General features: G+C 49.1%; 2 protein-coding genes across 2 annotated transcripts in view; one reads left to right on the top strand and one right to left on the bottom strand.

The window, feature by feature from the left end:
- Positions 1 to 1,714: 1,714 nt before the first annotated feature.
- On the top strand, positions 1,715 to 13,725 carry crym (crystallin, mu). The gene is made up of 7 exons (XM_069905989.1): positions 1,715 to 1,857; positions 3,843 to 3,905; positions 4,725 to 4,826; positions 6,889 to 7,072; positions 7,599 to 7,720; positions 10,176 to 10,260; positions 11,611 to 13,725. Exons 1-7 carry the CDS (start codon positions 1,723 to 1,725, stop codon positions 11,685 to 11,687), a joined length of 768 nt encoding a protein of 255 aa, XP_069762090.1. The 5' UTR covers positions 1,715 to 1,722; the 3' UTR covers positions 11,688 to 13,725.
- dxo (decapping exoribonuclease) overlaps positions 9,724 to 19,634 on the bottom strand; it is a 21,266-nt gene continuing 11,355 nt past the window's right edge. The window contains exons 7-8 of the mRNA XM_069905984.1: positions 11,562 to 17,979; positions 9,724 to 9,862 (exon numbers count right to left, since the gene is read on the bottom strand). The gene's annotated coding sequence lies outside the window, so the exon portion shown is untranslated. The remainder of the gene's footprint in view (positions 9,863 to 11,561; positions 17,980 to 19,634) is intronic.

The raw sequence follows: 19,634 nt of genomic DNA, 5'->3' as shown, positions 1-19,634 counted from the left end.
TCCCCTTCACCCCCACCCCTCCCCCTCCCCTTCACCCCCACCCCTCCCCTTCACCCCCACCCCTCCCCCTCACCCCCACCCCTCCCCCTACTCCTCCCCCTCCCCCTCCCCTACTCCTTCCCCTTCAACCTTCCCACCCCTAACCCCTCTCCCCTCCCCTTCACTTCTTATCCTTCTCCACTTCCCCATCCAACCCCTCTCTCCTACCCCAACCACATCCCCCTCTCTGCCCCTCATTCCTTCCACCACCCTCCTCCCCGACTGCCCACTCCCACTTTCCTCTCAGAGCCCTGCTCAACGATGGCTGCCTAACCTTCTGTCTCAAGCCCTGCCCTTTCTGTACTGACAATAACCACACTAGTTTATTAAGACAGCTTTAATAAACTAATATGTACACTAAGAGGTCTTGTCTCTTTGCAAGACAAACCTGGAAGGCTAGACTGTAGCTCTGGACTGCTTTATGTACAAGGTCACCGGGATTACCCCTGGTGACCTAGTGGTGTAATTAGATATCACCACACCTTCCCTCTTTTCCCCCATTCCCCCAATTCCTCTCATTCCCTCCACCTCACTAATGTTCCCTGCAGGAGATACCCTGGGAGCGCTTATGGGGAGTTATCAGACAGGTTAGTTCTGGTTTCCCAAGGGGTGACCTGATAGAGACATTGAAAGGGTGGATAGCCAGAAACGTCCTCCAGTAGCTGAGCTATCAAGCCATACCTTGTATGTCTTCTTCTTTGGCTTGGCTTCGCGGACGAAGATTTATGGAGGGGGTAAAAAGTCCACGTCAGCTGCAGGCTCGTTTGTGGCTGACAAGTCCGATGCGGGACCTTGTATGTAAGAGGAAGGGATTTGAGGGTTAAATATTTTTTAACACTTGAAGCTGATTGATATGTGGATCTGATTGCCAGAGGAGGTAGTGGAATCAGATAAAATCATCATGTTTGAGAGGCATTTCAAAAGGCCGCAAATGGGATTAGTACAGCTGGGCATTAGGGTCAAAATGGATGTGGAGGGCTGAAGGGCCTCTTTCTGTCCATACCACTCTATGACTGTCTCCCCCAATACCCACCGCACTGACCCAGGGCTGGCCTTGACCCCACTCACTCCTCACTCTTCCACCAGATGCCCAAGTATTTAGCTTCATTTCCCACTCCCCACCTCCCCCCCCCCCCCCCACCCCACTAATTTTGGGGCACTCAAACTATGAGTTGTTCACCCTCAGCTCCCTGAAACACACCTGCAGACTTTTGATTCACAAGTGAATGATTATTCCTGGATCTTCATCCCTTCTTAATAGAGGTAGATACCATTAGGAGGGGCTTAGAATGGATGGACAGTTTTTCCCAAGGTGAGGGGAGGGAAGATTAGGGGGGATGTCAGAGGTAATTTTCTGCACAGAGAGGGGTGGGGGCCTGGAATGCATTGCCTAGGGTAGTGGTGGAGGCTGGTACAATAGGGACATTCAAAAGGCAGAAAAATGCAGGGTTATGGGTGTGAGGGAGGGAAGGGTCAGATTGTTGTGGAGTAGGTTTACTTAGGTCACCACAACATTGCAAGCTGAAGGGCCTGTACTATGCTGGAATGTTGGATATTCCCCGATTCCATAGACACCTCATAGCTCGTCCTTGGCTGCAGTTCCCGAGCCAGCAGGTCAGGTGGGAAGATCCTTGTTTCCAGCGGTGATCTCATGGCTGAATTCTGCTCAGTTTTCTAGGAGTGATGTCCGCCTACAGCGCCAAGGATGATGCCTTGGTGACAAAGATTGTCCGATTCTATCAAACCTCCGGTTCCAACGATTCATCTCATCACTCGACCGTGCTGCTGTTTGATCCACGCAATGGCGCCTTAAAGGCTGTGTGTGCCTATTGAGTATAGACTGCTCCTGTCTCCGTCTGTTGTGTAAAGGCCAACTCTCCGTCTGGCAGCTCACCATGTCACCCCTTCTTGGTACCAGTGCAATCACTCAAGACGGTTCCTCCCTGGACCTGTCATGTTGTGCACTCCCAGTACCTGCGAGTCCAAGTGTGACTCTCTGTCTACTTTTCTCCAGTGCGCACTCTCTCTCCCTTTTCCATTTGACTCCTTTCCCCCAGTTCTGCATTCACAAAGAGCCAACCTCCTCACCCCTCTACTTTTCTCCAGTGCGCACTCTCTCTCCCTTTTCCATTTGACTCCTTTCCCCCAGCTCTGCATTCACAAAGAGCCAACCTCCTCACCCCTCCAACTCCCCCATCAATTCTCACCTATAGTTTCTCTTGGCCAATTAACCCTTTTGTCTGTTGGTCTGTACTCCTCCCCCTGCCATTTCCTTTCTTCAGGTGATCTGTCTGCTTTTTCTCAAACAAGCCCGAAACGTTGCTTTTTTTTAATATATCTCCTGTGGATGCTGCAAGACCTGCTGAGTTCCTCCAGCATTTCTGTGTTTTTACCACAATCAGTGTCCGCAGACCTTTTGCTCCAATGTGACCACTCCTTTCCAAGACTCTTCCCTTCCGTTCTCCAGTAACGTTATTCTTTGTGTGGTCAGACTGAGGTCAGTCATTTACACGAATGATTGGGATACCAATTTTACATGGCCAGTGAACATACTGGAGACACTAAGATCGGTGGTGAAGTGGTCAGTGAAGGTTATCTGGGATTCCAATGGGATCTTGAATAAATGGTTCAGTGAGCTGAGGAGTGGCAGATGGAGTTGAATTCAGAGATGCATGAGGTTGGTGAGGTGGCGGGCCTGAAGAGTGTTCTGGAACAGAGACTGAGGGGCGAAAGTGGGGATACGGGTGGGGAAGGAGGAGTTGGCACACTTGCCTGGGAATGAAGCACAGGAGCCATGATGCGACATTCCAGCTGGACAAGGCAGGCAGGGCCACACTTGGAGTATGGTCACCCAGTGCTGGGAAGGGGGTCATTAATGTGCCAGAGCAGCCGTTCTCACTGGGGTCCTCCTCATTTTCCTTTCATTTGGCATAACAGAAATATTAGTTCAGACCAAGGGGAGATTTTCTCAACAGTATAATTGGTTACACAGGTTATATATCACACCCCAAAAATTAAATAAATGGGATCACCAACATTATCAGATAGATGTTTTCACTGTAAGAAGGAAACGGGAACAACAGTACATGCCATTTGGGCATGTGAGAAAGTGGAAAAGTTTTGGGAAGATCTAAATCAGTTATTAAATAAAATCACAAAAAGCAACATCCCAAAAAATCCAGAGATCTTTCTTCTAAGTAATATAAGTAAAGAATTAGGCCTCAAATTGGATAAAGTGCAAAAAAGATTTATTACGATAGCCTTAGCAGTAGCAAAATAATGTATAATGTCAACTTGGAAAATGGAAGAGAGCCTGAGAGTACAGCAATGGTACATGGAAATTAATAAATGTATTCCATTGGAAAAAATAGCATATAATTAAAAAAATAAAGTCACATATTTGAACAAATTTGGGAACCGTACATGGAACATAACAGAGAGGGCTTGTCTCGGACCTCCACCCCCTAAAATGATAAGAAGATAAAACGACTTGATCCAGTATGTAAAAGTAGATGACACATTTTTCTTGTTTATTTTTCATTGCTTTAAGACATTGTTTCATGGTTTTATTGTATTGTATATGTTGAATATTTATTGGTTTTGGAGGGGGGTGGGAAGGAGGGGAAAAAAAGGAGAAAATGCCACTGTGTATATTTAATGTGAAACGTTTGTATTTTTTTTGTTGATCTGGTTAACAGTGTGAAAAATAAAAAAATAATTTAAAAAAAAAACAGGGTGGGGGGTCTTGGTAGGGATGAGGGTATCTCAGCTCTATTCCAGATCCCCTATCTGCTCTCATGCAGCTGATGGACGGCGAGGCAATCACCAACACAAGGACGGCCATGGTGTCTGCCATTGCAACCAAGGTAAAGTCATTAATAGGGAGGGAAGGCTTATGGCGAGGGTGTGCTGTCAGGGTGGGCTCATGGGGAGGGGGGATGACCAACTCCCCCATTGCCAAACCTCTCCCCCCCCATCGACTCCCCCGTCACCAACCCACTCCCACTGAGGGTCACCCATCCACCCACACCCATCGCCCACTCACTTCCCCCCGTCACCCATCCACACTTACCCAGTGATTCCCACCCACAGCTGTCCATGTGCACCCCACTTGGACTGGGACATCTTCCCACATCCCACCTCTCTCACCTAAAACTGCAGAACTGGGTGACTGGCTGAGGATGATTGACATGAGGACCCTTGCCCTTGTACAGGTGCCACAGAAATGTGGCCAGTTATTATTTGCGGCCCAAGGGACACTGTCCCTGGTCGGATTTTCATCTCCTGTGCGGCCTGGTAATGTTACTGCCCAGGTTTGGCTGAGCTTCCCTGTATGGGCAGAGACCCAACCCCATTGGGGGTTATGAGGCAGGTCACCCCAGAAGGGTGGATGTTTGGGGACTCCTTCAGGCCTGGCCTGCACCTTCAGTGAGCTCTATCTCCCAGCCCAAAGCAAGGCCAAGGCTCACGGTAATGTCATTGCCCCGATGGCCATTGGTGAGATCTTGCTGTGTGCAACATGAGGGATGCACAGCTGAGTAAACACTCCCCAGTGGGCCTGAGGTCCACACTGTTGCAAGGGTCTGCGATGGGTTCTCAGCGGCACGCCCCCCTGTTCCTCTCCTCAGCGGCCGCTTGGAGCGATGGGGACCTGTCCCTGATCCCCATTTGTCCCTCTGTTACAGTATCTGCAGCCGGATTGTCAGGACGTGCTGTGCATTCTGGGAGCTGGGACCCAGGCACTGAGTCACTACGAGATCTTCACTCAAATGTTCCCGTTTAAGCAGGTGTGTTTGTGCGCAGTATGCGCTTAAGTGCGGGTGTGCAAGCTGGTGGACATGTCTGTGTATTGAGCGCGTGTGCATGAGTGTGTTTGTACACAGGTGTGCTCAGGTGTGGATGTCTGTGCATTGTGCATGCGCGCATGTGTGTGCACGTGCGTGCACGCAAGTGCACATTCTCTCATGTCTGTATGTGTGCGTGCAGGCGTTGTTGGCTGTGTGAATGTGGATGTGTGTTGGAGTATGTGTACATTCAGTAGATTCTCAAGATGAGAAGGTAGGAAGGAGTCTTCCTGACCCAGACTGTCTGTGCCCAGCTAGTTCCCCGCAGTGACCCATCAGCCTGGCCCTGACCCATGGCCCTTCGAACCTTTCCTATCCATGTTTCTGTCCATAAGCCCTTTGAAGGGTGCAATTGCACCCAGCCCCTCTTGTTCCACAAACCCAGCACCTGATCAAGTTGCCCCTCAGGTTGAGACTTGACCATCACCTTATTAATTCCCTTGACTGTTTTATAAACCACTGCAAGGACAGCTCCCCTTGCTTCAGGGAAGGAACCCCAGGCCACCCAGCTTCTCCTGAAGCCCTCCAATCCTGGGAATGTCCTAATGAATCTTCCCTGCACTCCTGCCCCCACCCCCGTCCAGCTCAATGGCATCTTTCCCATAGATGTGGATCAGATGTGGATCCAGTGATCAGTGTGGTTCAACAATGTGGCATGCTGGTGTCATTTCTGGGTGGGCAAGACCACGGTTCTCTGGGGCACCCTTTACCTGCTGGGCAGATGCTGTCCTGGTCCCGGAATTCAAGATTCACGATTCCGTTATTGTTGTGTAATAATGCACAAAACTGCATTTAATCTATCGTGAGGCAGACAAAGGTTCACCTACAGCAGAAATTGCCTGACACCTCTAACAGTCGGAGGGAGAGAAGGCTTTTTCAGTTGCATTCTCTGCTAAGAATGTGCCTGAAGAAGCAGAAGTGGCCCTTTAAATTGCAGTTCAGATGGCAGCGTTGAAAGCACAGCGCTGGCCACCTGAAAGGACAGCTGCGCCAGGATGCGCATCTGTGCGCATTCCGGCTCCTTTCCCTTGGGCTGTCAATTCAGGATGGCTGGCTGTTAGCTGGGACAGCCAGCATGGACTATCAGCGTGGAGACGAACCCACACTGATCCCACTGTCCCGCTCTCTCCCCACTCACGGGGCTGGAGCGGCCGGCAGGGGAGGAGGCTGGAGCACTGGTGGGAGAGGAAGAGGCTGGAATGGCCAGCAGGTTGGTACGGGGGCTGGAATGACTGGGGGGGGGGGAGGAGGCAGCGCTCGAGTCGGGTACCGACATTGTTTCGGCCAGCCCCCTTCTCCCCCACCGGCCGCTCCAGCCCTGTGAGTGGGGAGAGAGCAGGGCAGCGGGACACTGTGGGGACAGCATGCACCGGCCACCCGACATTGTGGGGACCTGGAGAGGAGCTGTCAGGCGCTGGCCACCTGACTGTTATCAGAAGGCAGCCGCTTTTAGGAGGTTACCAAACTCTCGTTGCAGGCACCTCCTGCACATTCATGTGGCCTTCCCACAACTGCATTTTGCCAAAATATGCGGCTTTACAAGCAGGTCAATTGGCCATCTGAAAGTGCCTAGAGAGAGGTAAAAGAGAGTCCCCTCAGATTTGCCTCCTGCAGCCAGAGAGTCCAGTCCAAACCATCGGCAACTCGAGATCCAGATCCCAACCTCCGGCACTGTCAGGAACCCTTCAGTGCCCTCTCGCATCTCAGTTCCGATACCCCTTCCAGCAGCCCCCAGCCTGGTGTTGGTTCCTCGCCTTGCGTCACCAACAGCCCACCACCTGTGTGTTTCTTTAGCCACAGAACCCTTCACTGGTCCGCCACCGTGGGCACTGTCCCATGGGTCGTCTCTTCTCCTTCTCAAACTCAGGGTGGTCTCCCCGTTTTCTGGTCCCCTGCCCGGTCCTCCACTTCCCTGGAGATGTATCAGCTCTGGCACTGCTGCCATTTTCGAGTCTTTCGTTACCTGGGGCTTGAATCATTTTGCCTTTGCCCTTGGACCCAACAGGTGAAGGTGTGGAGTCGAACCCATGAACGGGCAGAGAAGTTTGCCGCAAGGGTGAAAGGTCCCGTCCAGCTATGTGGCTCGGCAAAGGAAGCCATCAGCGATGCTGACGTGGTGATCACAGTCACCATGGCCACCAAGCCTGTGGTGTGTGGGGAGTGGGTCAAACATGGAGCTCACATCAATGGTAGGTGATTGGCAGGAGGAGCCGTTTCTGGTCAGCCTTCTGGTCACCGGGCCGGCTTCCCTCAGTTTCTCTCCTTGGAGTGGGGGGTGGGGGTCGCTCCCTACCGCCTTGACCAGAGATGAAGGGGATCCCTCCCTGGGAGGAGCTCCCTCACTGTGCCTGCATAGGAGGAGGTTCATCAGGGTGGGAAAGGGTGCTCCCTCAGTGAGAAGGGGAGCTCCAATATGGGGTGGGATGTCAACAGGGTGGGGAGGGGAGCTCTCAGGTTAGGAGGACTGAGGGAGCTCCCTTGGTGTGGGGAGAGGGCTGAGGGAGATACCTCAAGGTAGGAGACTCATGGGGAATAGGGGTGGGGGAGATCCCTCAGGCTGGGGAGTGGGACTGAAGGAGCTCCCTTGAGATGGGCCCAGGATCCCTCAGGATGGGGAGGGTGGCTGGGGTATCTCCCTTGGAATGAGGAGGAGGCTGGGAGGGGGTAGGTTTCCGCGGGCTGTCTCTGACCTTCAGCCCCTCTCTGACCTGCCAGCAGTGGGAGCGTGTCGCCCGGATTGGAGGGAGTTGGATGATGTTTTGATGAGGAACGCTCTCCTGTACGTGGACAGCAGGGAGGCCGCAAGCCAGGAGTCTGGAGACATCATCCTCTCAGGGGTAGTGCATTTATCTTCACTTGTCCCCCTGCCCCATCCGTTCCTCCCACAGAACCAAGATTCCGTAGCAACAGCACCTGCTGCTTCAGTTATACATTGGGGTCCATCGTAGAAAAGTACAGCATATTGAAGATAAGATTGAATGGATTTTTACATAGTAGGGGAATTAAAGGATATGGGGAAAGGGCAGGTTGGTGGAGAAGAGCCGATCATCAGATCAGCCATGATCCCATCAGATGGTGGAGTGGACTTGAATGGCCGACTCCTGCTCCTGTTTATTTGGTTCTTATGTCTATATCCCTCCCACCCATGACCATGACTGAATATTTCTTAAATATTAAAATTGAACTTGCATTCACCACTTCAGCTGGCTTCCACACTCCCACCACTCTCTGTGTGAAGAAGTTCACCCTGAATGCATGTCCTCTGGTTTGTATCTCATCCACCCTCAGTGGAAAAAGCCAATGAGAATTTACTCTGTTGATTCCCCTTGCAATTTTGTACACCTTGATAAAATCTCCCTCGTTCTTCTACACTCCAGGGAATAAAGTCCTGACCTTTTTAACCTTTCCCTGTACCTCCATTCCTGAAGTCCGGGCAATGTCCTAAATCTCTACACTCTTTCAAACTTATCTTTCTTATATTGAGGGTGACTAAAATTGCATACCAATTTGGCCTCACTAATGTCTTGGACAACTATCACATAGCACAGGAAAGGGCCTTCAGCCCATCATCCATACTGACCCCTATGGCCATCTACTCTGCCCCATGGGTCATTGAAGTGACCTCTTAAACCTCTGCCCTTTGTTTCTGACACCCCCACCATGAGGATAAAGATCACTTGCCCCATTTTGTGACTGAATAGCTTCAGTGGGAGAAAAAGAACGCAGGACATTTTGGGTCTGAACTCTTCATCAGGCCTTGTTCTGACCTTGAATGTCGACCGTTCCTCCTCCCCCACAGTCTCTGAATCTGCCGTCTCTCATGTGGCTCCTATCACCTTGTACACTTTGACCAGGCTGCAGGACAGCAGGATAACCCTGGGGAAGGGGGTAAATCAGCCCATGTTTCTGCTGCTCTTTACCAGTTTGGCCCTCTGCTCGAGGTAAGCAAAGCCAATTGCAGGAAAATAGGAAGGATGTGGAGGTTCAGCTCGTGAAGCAAACATCACTGAATATTAGCCCAGAGGGGAGAGGAGAGGAGCAGGAGGGTGGAATATTGAGGCAAGTAAACAAGGGATTGAAACTGGAGTCTCTGTCCCCAAACGTGTCCATGTTTGTTTCACTGACCCTCCCCTTCTCACTGTGAGTAAAACACGAAAATCTGTCGACGCTGTGGTTGAAGTAAAAACACAAAACTGGAGAAACTCAGCGGGTCAATGTCCTTTATACAACAAAGGTCTAACCTTTCAGGCTTGAGCCCTTCCTCAAGGTATGGAAAAATGTCAGCAGGTGGGGGGAGTGGGTGGTACTATCCCATTTTCACTCCTCCTCCCCACCCACCACAGGGTCTCAACCTTAAACCTCGACAGTTCTTCCCCACTCGATCCGCCACCTCCCTCCAGCAGTTTGTGTTTTGCTCCAGGTTCCCGCATCTGCTGTCTCCTGCGCATCTCCCTACCTTGATGGTAACTGGAGTTCAACACGAATGTCTACAGACACTTGGGGGTCAGGTGCAACCCACAAATGTGCTAGAGAAACTCAGCAGGTCACGCAGTGTCCACAGGATGCAAAGGGTTGCTCCCGGGTGGCCTGCTGAGTTGTACCCATCATCCCTCAAGCACATGCAGACGTCCTTGTGGAACTCCAATTACACTGGACAACAAACGTTTTCAAAAGTTGGCATCCTGACAAAGAGGGGATTATGACAGACAACTTAAAAATGAACATAAAGATCACTTCAGATTTTCTCTATCACACAGGAAGCTGGAGAAACATTTACTTTGATTGAATTTAGCATTTTTAATCACATAATGATACTGACACATTGCGTTAGTTCTACTGACCTAAAAATGTTTTCCCGCTGATTTTTGTTCACTCAGCATCTGATACCCCTCATGTCAGTGTCCAACAATAGTTGCCCTGATCCCGCTTTCTCATGGTCACAATGTCCTGGGGAAACCTTTCACTGTGTTCGTCACTGACTGCAAGAAGATCAGCAGGGAAGACGTCAAAGTGTAAATGCATAAAATTAATTTTCAATGACATGTTACACTTCATGGTTTTGTTTGCTTGAAGTCGACTTAAAATAGGACAGGAAAGCACAAAAATAGGTTATATCTAAAAATCGGTACGTGATGGGAAAATTCTAAAATCAGCTCACAATCCATAAAACACACTCCAGTGTTAAGGAAACAGAATCAATGTTGTCCAGGGTAATTGATGCCAATTGGGTCTGCCTGGCTACATGGTGAAGAAGCGGGGCAGCTGCAAATTAAACCTTCTCTGCTTTCTCAGGCCAAAATCTTCGCTGAGTTGGGGGAGGTGATTGTGGGAGACAAGCCAGCCGTGCGGGACAGGACCACAGTGTTCAAATCGTTGGGTAAGAACAAGGAGCCACTTTGTCAGCCATCTGGGTCACTTGGTTGTCCCCTCTTGTACTGGCTGCTCCCAGACTGGTTCCAATTGGCATGGTTACAGGATTCATTCAGTGGTTGGGCTTGCAGCCTGAAGCTGCAGGAGGCTGTGGTTGGATTGTTGGAAACTGTGGAACAGTGGAGTGGAGTGGAGCTGGCTCTGCCCCCAAACCCTCCTGCAAAGCCTGAGGAGCGCCCAGACAACAGGGGAAACAGGGACATCCTGACCCTGGTGCCCACAGATTGGGATGACCCACCCTGGTGCCCAAAGATTGAGGAGACCCACAGACGGGGGAGACCCTGGTGCCCGCAGATGGGAGTGAACCACCCTGGTGCCTGCAGACAGGTTCATCCAAACCCAGGGAACAATGCTGGAGGGGTTCAGGCAGCGCCCTCCCACAGAAGCAGTCGATGAAGGGTCCAAACCTGTGCCTTGGGCTGCCCATCTCTCTCTATGGTCACTGCCCAACCCAGCCAGTTCTCCTTTCTCCCAATGCCAGCACCTCCACTCCTTGTGTTTTACCTGTGGAAGCTGTTCCTGATACTCTACCTCTCCCAACTCCCAAAAGGGACCCTGTCACCTCTTCTCCCCTCCCTATACACTCCATAACGTAGAACATTACAGCACAATACAGGCCCTTCAGCCCACAATGTGGTGCTGACCTATTGGGAACTTACCCCATAATTCTAACCCTTCCATCCTTCACACCCAAAACCCTCTATTTGTCTTGCATCCTTCACACCTTCTTACCTTAATGTTGAGAAAGAGTCCCTACCCAAAATGTTGACTGTCCCACAGATGTGCCCAACCCTTTGAACCACTCCAGCTTCTCACCAAATGCCCATGAGTTGAGCTCCATTGTGTGGGGGAGGGGAGGAGAGGGAAGAGGGAGGGAGAGCAGTAGGGAGGAAAGGGGAAGGGTAGGAATGGGGAGGGAGGAAGGGATGGGGAGAGAGTGGAAGGATGGGAGGAGAGGGAGGGAGGGAGGGAGATGGACAGGTGATAGGGAATGGGATGAGGGGGAGGGAGATAGGATGGGGTGGAGGACAGGGAGAGGGAGGGAGGGATGGGGAGGAAAACAGGGAGAGGGAGGGAGGGAGGTAGGTACAGAGAGGGAGGGAGGGAGGTAGGGACAGGGAGAGAGGTTGGGATGGGGAGAGGGAGGGAGGTTGGGACGGGGAGAGGGAGGGAGGTAGGGATGGGGAAAAGGAGGGAGCGAGGGATGGGGAAGGGAGTGAGGGACAGGAGAGAGGGAGACCACACTACCTGTGTCCCTGGAAGAACGGCGAATGCTGAGGGTGTTCATTCCCCACAGGGATAGCCATTGAGGACACAGTCACGGCCAAGCTCGTCTTCGACCAATGGGAAGCTGCAAACAAAGCCATCGCTTGAGGTCCAGGTCTGCAGGGGGGGGGGGGGGAAATGAATCTACTCTATGAAATACATTCTCCCCCACAGCCATCAGGTTCCTGAAGGAGCCCACAATGCGCTGCTTTTGCTCTGTGCTGACTGATCTTCCACCGCCACACTGCAATGGGCTGTTTTCTTATTCCTACCACTGTCCATTCACAGAACAATCCCTTCTCCCTGTGCCAAGAGCAATGTGACAATGAACGTGCTTCTGTTTCTTGAATTTCTACGAGGTCAGGAGGCCATTTGGCCCCTTGTGTCCAGTTTGGTGCTGGACATTTTGGTGTTAACAGTTAGATTTCACCACACTTTATTCACTTATTTCACAAATAATCACTTTGGTTTATGTGATCATCTCGATTAGAGTGATATGGAAAACCACATACTCTGTGTGTTTGAGTTGTCTGACCGTGCTCTTGACAGTAATTTGGTGTCTTGGATCATCATTAGGTTTTTACATCTTTAGTGTAATTCACCCTCCAATGGTTGGCATTTTAAGTACAAGAGGCAAAGAGAAATTTGCCCATAACGGTTATCTTTATATTTTTGACAAGGGCAGGAAGATAGATGATTGGATTGTGTTTGGCCAGGCGAGAATAGGAATACATGCAAAGGGTGAATTGGGTGAAGAGTTTTGTGAAATTAATCAACACAAATCATGGTTCTCCTGCTGCACCAGTCAAAGTCGGTTCAGCACCGTGCTCAAAGAACTTTAGAAGCTGCTTCCACGATTCTTAATCAACGTTTGGCCGATGTGTCACAGGCAGTCTGAGGGGACAGTCCGAGGGGCAGTCCACGTCTTGATTCCTTGTAAACGACTACATGAAGGGAGCCCAAAGAAATGTATCAGGCACCTCCCAATCCAACAAATTTGCTCGACCTAGAATTCCAGATCTACGAAACTTGCAACAAAAGCAAACCATTTCTACTCAGAGATGGTGAACCTTCTGAAAGCAGGATTTTGATTGAAACAATTTTAATAAATTTGATTAATTAATCAATAAATAAAATGAATAATTTTATAATAATCAACTTCTATAAAATTAATTAATTGATAATTTATATTCATTGTTTAGGTTGGTGCCAAAATGTAGCAGGTCTGCAAAAGTCTTGTTTCTTTGGCCAAATGTCTGTCACCATAATGTGGGTGCCAAAATATCTGGCACAAAACTGCGAACATCCAAACATCTGATTCTGGCCTCCTCCACTCTTCAATAACATTACTGTTGATCCTTGACCTCACACCCATCCCCTTCCCAGTCCGTCTCCGCTGTGTGGAGATTCCCAGCTCTCGGGGAGATCCACTGCTCTCTTCTTTCCATCCCTGACCCCTTTTGCGGAAAGTTTCCGTCATTGGTACCTGCCCCATTCTGCCAAAGCGTGACAGGTGGCAGATCCTTCAGCCCAACTCCTGTCGTTCAGCAGGAATAGGGAGACCATTCAGGCCATCCTGTCTGTACTGGCCCATTGACATCACATTGCAGCTGCCCTTTATCCTTGCAAATATAGTCAGAGACCTCAAAGAAAGACCCTTTGGCCCATTGAGTCTGTGTTCCCATCCATTTTCAACAATCCTTCATTAATGTCCATTAACTCATCAAATCTTCCTAATCCACTTCTCACTTACCTACACCTTACAGTGGCCAATCATTCTGTACATGTTTGAGAAGTGGGAGAAAACCGGACCAGTCACAGGGAGAGTGTGCAAACTCCACACAATCAGTGCCTGATGCCAGAGTGGAACCTGGGTCTCAGAAACTGCGAGAAAGTAGGTCTAGCCCCTGCACCAGTGTGTTGGTCTTCACTCACCTCAATAATTCACCATCTACTGTACCCGGTCTCTGTGGGGCTGCCACTGACTGCCGGCAGGAGCTTCTCTGTGCCGCAGCTGGATGTGGATCAGAATTTAATGTCATGAACATGTCACTAAGTTTGTTGTTTTACAGTAGCCTCAGTGCAAAGATTGCTATAAATCACATACTGTATCAAAAATAAAGAAATAGAGCTAGAAAATAGGAAAGTCAGACGTGTGGTTCATTGATCATTCAGGGATCTGATGTTGGAGGGGAAGAAGCTGTCTTTGTGCCACTGAGTGCTTGTCTTCAGGCTCCTGTACCTTTTCACTGATGGTAGCAGAGTGAAGAGGGTGTGACCTGGGTGGAGGGGCGTCCTTGAGGATAGAGGTTGCTTTTTAAAGACACTGCTTCATGTTGATATCCTTGATGGAGTGAAGTCTGGTGCCTGTGATGGCGCTGGCTTAATTCAAAACTCTAGAGCCGTTTCCTGGCCTGTGCATTGGCACCTCTGTACCAGACAGCGATGCAACCAGTCTGAATGCTCTCCACAGTACACCTGTAGAAATTTGCAAGAGTCTTTGGTGACAAACCAAATCTCCCCAAACTCTTCATGAAGAATAGCCGCTGGTGAGTCTTCTTCATGATCACATCGATATGGAGGTTCCAGGATAGATTCCCTCCTAATGTCTAAGATCCTGTTGCCCATCATACTGACAGAATGTTGCCAGGACTCGGTGGGGGGTGCAGGAGGATGAGGGTGATCTCACAGAGGTGTGTAAAATCATGAGAAGAATAGATTTGGCAAACACAAAAAGTTTAATGCCTGGAGTAGAGGAATCGGTAACCAGAGGATGTGGGTTTATGGTGAGAGAAAATTTAACAGGATTCTGTGGGCAACTTTTCTTTTTACACAGAGAGGGTGGTGGGTGTATGGAACCGGATCCATGGATTTAGATGGATCTGGGCCAAATGCAGATGGGACTAAGTGTGACTGGGATATAATGGTCATTGTTGGCAAGTCGGGCCAAAGGACCCATTTTCGCCCTCTCAATCTGCAGAGGGCACTTGGTCACATCCCTGGACTCCTGACCATATGCTCAAGCAGCAAACCTGCCCATATAAGTCAGGGTAGTGAAGATAAAAATCGGGAAGTCGTGCTGGATCTGTACCATGCCTTGGTCAGGCCACGGAGTAGTGTCGAGGACTGAGTGCTACATTGTAAGAAGGATGTGGAGATTTTCGAGGAGGTTCGCAGGATGTTGCTTGAATTACAAAGCATCAGCTTCAGAAGAGGTTGGACAAAAGGGGATCGTTTCTCTGGAACTTCTCAGAACAGTTTTCAATGCTTTTACATCCATTGTTAAGAAGACCAACACACTATCCCAGTGGTTTTCAACCTTTTTCTTTCCACTCACATCCCACTTTAACTAATCCCTATGCCATTGATGCTCTGTGATTAGTAAGGGATTGCTTAAGGTGGGATGTGAGTGGGAAAGGAAGGTTGAGAAGCCCTGCTCCAGATGTTGCTCCACACCTGAAGCATAAGCCTCCACTTTTGTATTTGGTTCTCCCTGTTCACTTTCCCCAATTACTAGTGGAGCTCTGTACTAGCCTTGACAAACCCTGCAACAGGACACATTGATCCTCTGACATCTCCAAGCACTTCAATGTCCTAAAGGACAGTACCACAACAGCTGAGGATCCCACACGGGCTGAAGGAGACTTGTGGTCAGGGGTCCCATGTGGGCTGTGGGCTGCCGGAGACTGGCTTATGGAAACCAGGTATCGGAGCTGAGATTCGAGAGGGCACTGAGGGTCTTGGATGCTGATGGCTTCCTGATCGTGTTGGAGGTTGGGATCTGGAGCTCGGGCGGCTGATGGATTGAACAGGAGTCTGTGTGGCTACAGAGGCTGCGGGAGAACTGGAGGCGAATCCACGGACACTCAGTGACTCTGAAGGGACTCTTTTTTTCTTGAATTGTGAGGGGCACCAGGCAACACTAATGGCGACTCTGTCTGCTTTACGGCAGGAAGAAGGCTATTTTGTGTAATATTACATATTCTGGACTGTTACATGATAATAAAGGAATCTGGAATTTACTTGAAGATTTTTATAGGTGTTGGGATCCAGATTAGACTCCACAATTTGGTGCTGAATAACTAATGAGATTCCTGCATCTGTGTGCTGGAAGACCAACACGTTTCGGGTGGACTAAGGGTCTATCTTTCACCATGTTGATGGTCTTTGAGCAGTTCTGGATGCATCCCTGGGAATAACCCATAAATCAGAATCCTCTTTCACGCTGCTGCAGAAGATGAAGCACAACAATTGCATCCCTCTCCACACACTCTTAGCAATCTGAATTCTGCTAAGAGGTGCACGATGGCCTCCACTCCACTGTAGTCAACTCGGGACAATGAGCATTGTTGGTGATATTCTGATTGTACAGGAAGGATCTAAGAAAAACAAACTGAAATACTGGAGGAACTCAGCCAGTCTTTCTGGATCTGACCACAGTGACCCTCTCACCGCCAGCCAGGCCAAGTTCTAGTGCTTATTTGTGAGTCCTGCCGGTGAGGCGTTCTGTCAGATGACGGTCTACATAGGGAACCACCCCACCAAGTCCAAGTCTCTCAGTGTCTGCAGGTAGTTCTGTGCTGATAGGTAGTGTGGCAAAGTCCAGCTGACTGGGACATACCATGGCAACAGGGCCAGGCCCATCCTTCGCAAAACGGGACAAACAATGACAGAGTCACATGATACATGGGGGCTCTGTGGTTACTAATGTGAGTGGGAAAAAAATGGTTGAGAACCACTGGTCTAAAGTGCCCTACTGTACAGGGAACTGCTGCACACTCGATGGGCTCCTTCTGTACGATGAATATTTCCTGCTGTTGTCAAGAACTTGGGAAGAATATCAAATGTTTTACAACAGGAAAACAGGCTCTTCAGCTCAACTTTCATCTTGACCAAGTTGATTCTTGACTCAAGTTTGTTTCATTGCCTGTGTCCCTTCCATGTCCCACTAAACCAGACATTCTCAACCTTTTCTGGCTTCTCAGGACTGCTCAAAGTTTATGGATTCCCTTCCCTGTGAAGCCCTCAAGTGTTTTCTTCCACACCTCTCTCCTACTGACTACATAATAAATATTTTATGATTTCAGTCTATGCCTTCGAGGGTGGAGAGGGCCCTAGAGGGCACAATCCCATGTGCCCTCCGGGGGCCGGGCCTACTCAAGTAGATAGGGTGGTAAAGTCCTAAAGTGTTCAGACCACAGGAGAAGAAATAGGCTGTTCAGCCCATTGTGTTTACCCCGCCATTCAAATGAGCTAATCCATTTTCTCATTGAGCCCTACTGCCTGGACTTCTAGCTAGAGCCTTTTATGTCCTGGCTAATCAGCAATGTATCAGTTTCTCCCTTAAATGCCTTCATATTGCATGATTCCAGATTTATCACCTTCTGGCTGACAAAATTCCACCACATATCTGTTCTAAGAAGACTCTCCCACTATGGGAAACAGCCCTTCTACATCCACCCTGTCTACACCATTCGAAAGGTTTCAATGAGATTTCAGCCCCCCCCCCCCACTCCTCATTCTCCTAAATTACAACAAGTACTGACCAAGAGCAGTCAGGTGGAAGCTATTTATTTCTAGGGACAGGATTCCTGGTTAGAAATCTGTTCTGCTGAAGAACACAAGTTGATAACTTAGTTTGAAAGGCTACTGCAGCCCTGAGAAACAGAGTAATGCAGCACAAGCGCCTCAGCCCAGGTCTGTGCCAACCATCCATGGCCCATTTAGACCAACCCCACATCAATCCAATTTTATTTACAGAAAGTAAAAGTCCTTTGCACAGGTTGTATGGTCCAAATCCATTTCAAAGGTAAACAAGCATGGGCACCTATCAGACGATCACGTCGGACTGAATTCTGATAGCCTTCAAGCAGTTCTTGCAGTCTGAATGTCTCTCATTTCCACGCTGTGTGTTACACGTGCTCTGCCACCAAGTACAGGTCACTGGAGGTAACAGTGCTTGTTGGGGGAAGAGAAAGGCTTTCTGTTTTTACCACAATCACAGCATCTGAAGATGTTTAGGTTTCACCCTTGGAGAATGGACAGCAGTCAGCTTGGAGGGACCTGAATGTTTGCTTGTCTACACCGCACCATCCTCAAACTGTAGCACAAAGAAAGAGCAGAGTTCCATGGTGGAGCAGGTGTATTTAAATTTACAGGCACTGTTTGACCACTTGGGTACTTTGAAGTGTCCTGCTGTACAGAACTGTACAGAACTGTACAGAACTGCACCCCACTCCTTCCCATGGAGAGTCAGTTGTTGGTTTCCTCACCCAGAGCACAAGAGGTAGTACCTGTCATACTCTCCACATACCAGTCTGGGAGGAAGGCAAACACATCATCCGAGTGAACTGAATACGAAACATCTTTACCAGGTTCCCAGGAGAAAAGGGTGACCATCCTGCAGCAAAGGAAAGGATAAAGAATATCGGAATCAGAATTTATCGTCAAGAATAAGCCACAAAATTTTTGTTTTGCAGCAGCATCACAGAGCAAACATTTATATAAACCACCGCACAAAAAGAAATAAATAGTTTAAAATTCTCAAAGATACACTACACTTAAAATCACCCATGCCTGAAGAGGGCACACAAAATCAGTGAACCGGTGCGGACTCGAAAGGCCAACATGGCCTGTTTCCGCTCCGTAAATGGTTAGATGGTTTATAGTGTATGAAAAGTCAAAGTGAGGCAGTCTCTTTGGTTCGCTGATCATTCAAGTGGGGAAGAATCTATCCTTGTGTCGCTGAGTGCTTGTCTTCAGGCTCCTGTATCTTTGTCTCGATGGTAGCAGAGTGAGAGGGCATGGCCGGGGGGTGGGGGTCTTTGAGGATAGAGGCTGCTTTTTTAAGCCACCACCTCATGTAGATGTCCTCGATGGAGTGAAGTCTGGTGCCTGTGATGTCGCAGGCTGAGTTAACAGCCCTCTGGAGCTTATTCTTGTCCTGAGAGTTGATGCCTCCATACCAGGCAGTGATGCAACCAGCCAGAATGCCTTCCATGGTACACCTGGAGAAGTTTTTGAGTGTTTTCAGTGACATACCGAACCTCTCAAACACCTCACAAAGTATAGACGCTGGCGAGCTTTCTGTGTGATTGGATCAACATGGACGCTCCAGGACAGATCCTCTGAGATGGTTGGCACCCAGGAATTTGAGGATATTGACCCTCTGCACTTCTGAACCCTCGATGATGACCCTTTGCATTGGCTTGCTCTTGATAAACTCCATGGTAATGCAGTTTAGTACAGCCATTCTCAACAGGGGCCCCAGTGACCCCCCTCCCCCCTTTACCCTGGGGGCCACAGCACATTTAAGAAAAAGCCTTGCTTTTTTTTTTAAAAACCCTCATTATCATAAATATTTTTTTTTATATAGTCCGGAGGAAAGAAGTACAGAAGAAACTAAGACTGCTTCAAAGGGAAGGGGGCCTATCAACTCTGAGGAGTCCTGGGGGTGGGGGCATAGCCTAAAAAAAGGTCAAGAATGGCTGGTTTAGTGGTCTAAGCCCCATAGGATATTGAATCTGTGGAATTCCCCATCCAAGGAAGCAGTCAAGGCTGCCTCATCGAAAGTATTTAAGGCAGATAGATCTGTACATGGCAGGGGAATTGGGAGTGATGGGGAACAGGTGGAGCTGAGTCCACGGCCAGATCATTCATTCGGTGACCCTGCCGTCAGTAGCAAGTAAATTATTGGAGGGTTTTCTGAGAGATCAGATATACAAGTATTTCGACAGCCAAGGGCTGATTAAAGGATAGTCAGCATGGATGTGTGTGTGGTAGGTCGTGTTTAATGAATCTTATAGAGTTTTTAGAGATTACCAAGAAAGTAGATGAAGGAAAGACTGTGGAAATTGTCTACATGGATTTTAGTAAGGCCTTTGATCCCACATGGGAGGTTAGTTCAGAAGGTTCAGAAACTAAGTGTCCATGGAGAGGTTGTAAAATGGATTCAAAGTTGGCTGAATGGGAGAAGATAGAGAGTGGAAGTGGATGATTGCTTCTCAAACTGGAGGCCTGTGACTAGTGGTGTGCCTCAGGGATCAGTGCTGGGAC

This window comes from Narcine bancroftii, chromosome 12, assembly GCF_036971445.1.
Source record: "Narcine bancroftii isolate sNarBan1 chromosome 12, sNarBan1.hap1, whole genome shotgun sequence".
Taxonomy (NCBI): domain Eukaryota; kingdom Metazoa; phylum Chordata; class Chondrichthyes; order Torpediniformes; family Narcinidae; genus Narcine; species Narcine bancroftii.
Note: the sequence above shows the minus strand (reverse complement) of the source record. Positions and strands in the feature narration are given on the sequence as shown.

Excerpts from the sequence above, each read along its gene's own strand:
- crym (XM_069905989.1), top strand. The coding sequence starts at position 1,723 with ATGTCCGCCTACAGCGCCAAGGATGATGCCTTGGTGACAAAGATTGTC. Across the intron at positions 1,858-3,842 it reads GCAATGGCGCCTTAAAGGCT|CTGATGGACGGCGAGGCAAT; the intron begins GTGTGTGCCTAT and ends GCTCTCATGCAG. Across the intron at positions 3,906-4,724 it reads TGTCTGCCATTGCAACCAAG|TATCTGCAGCCGGATTGTCA; the intron begins GTAAAGTCATTA and ends CCTCTGTTACAG.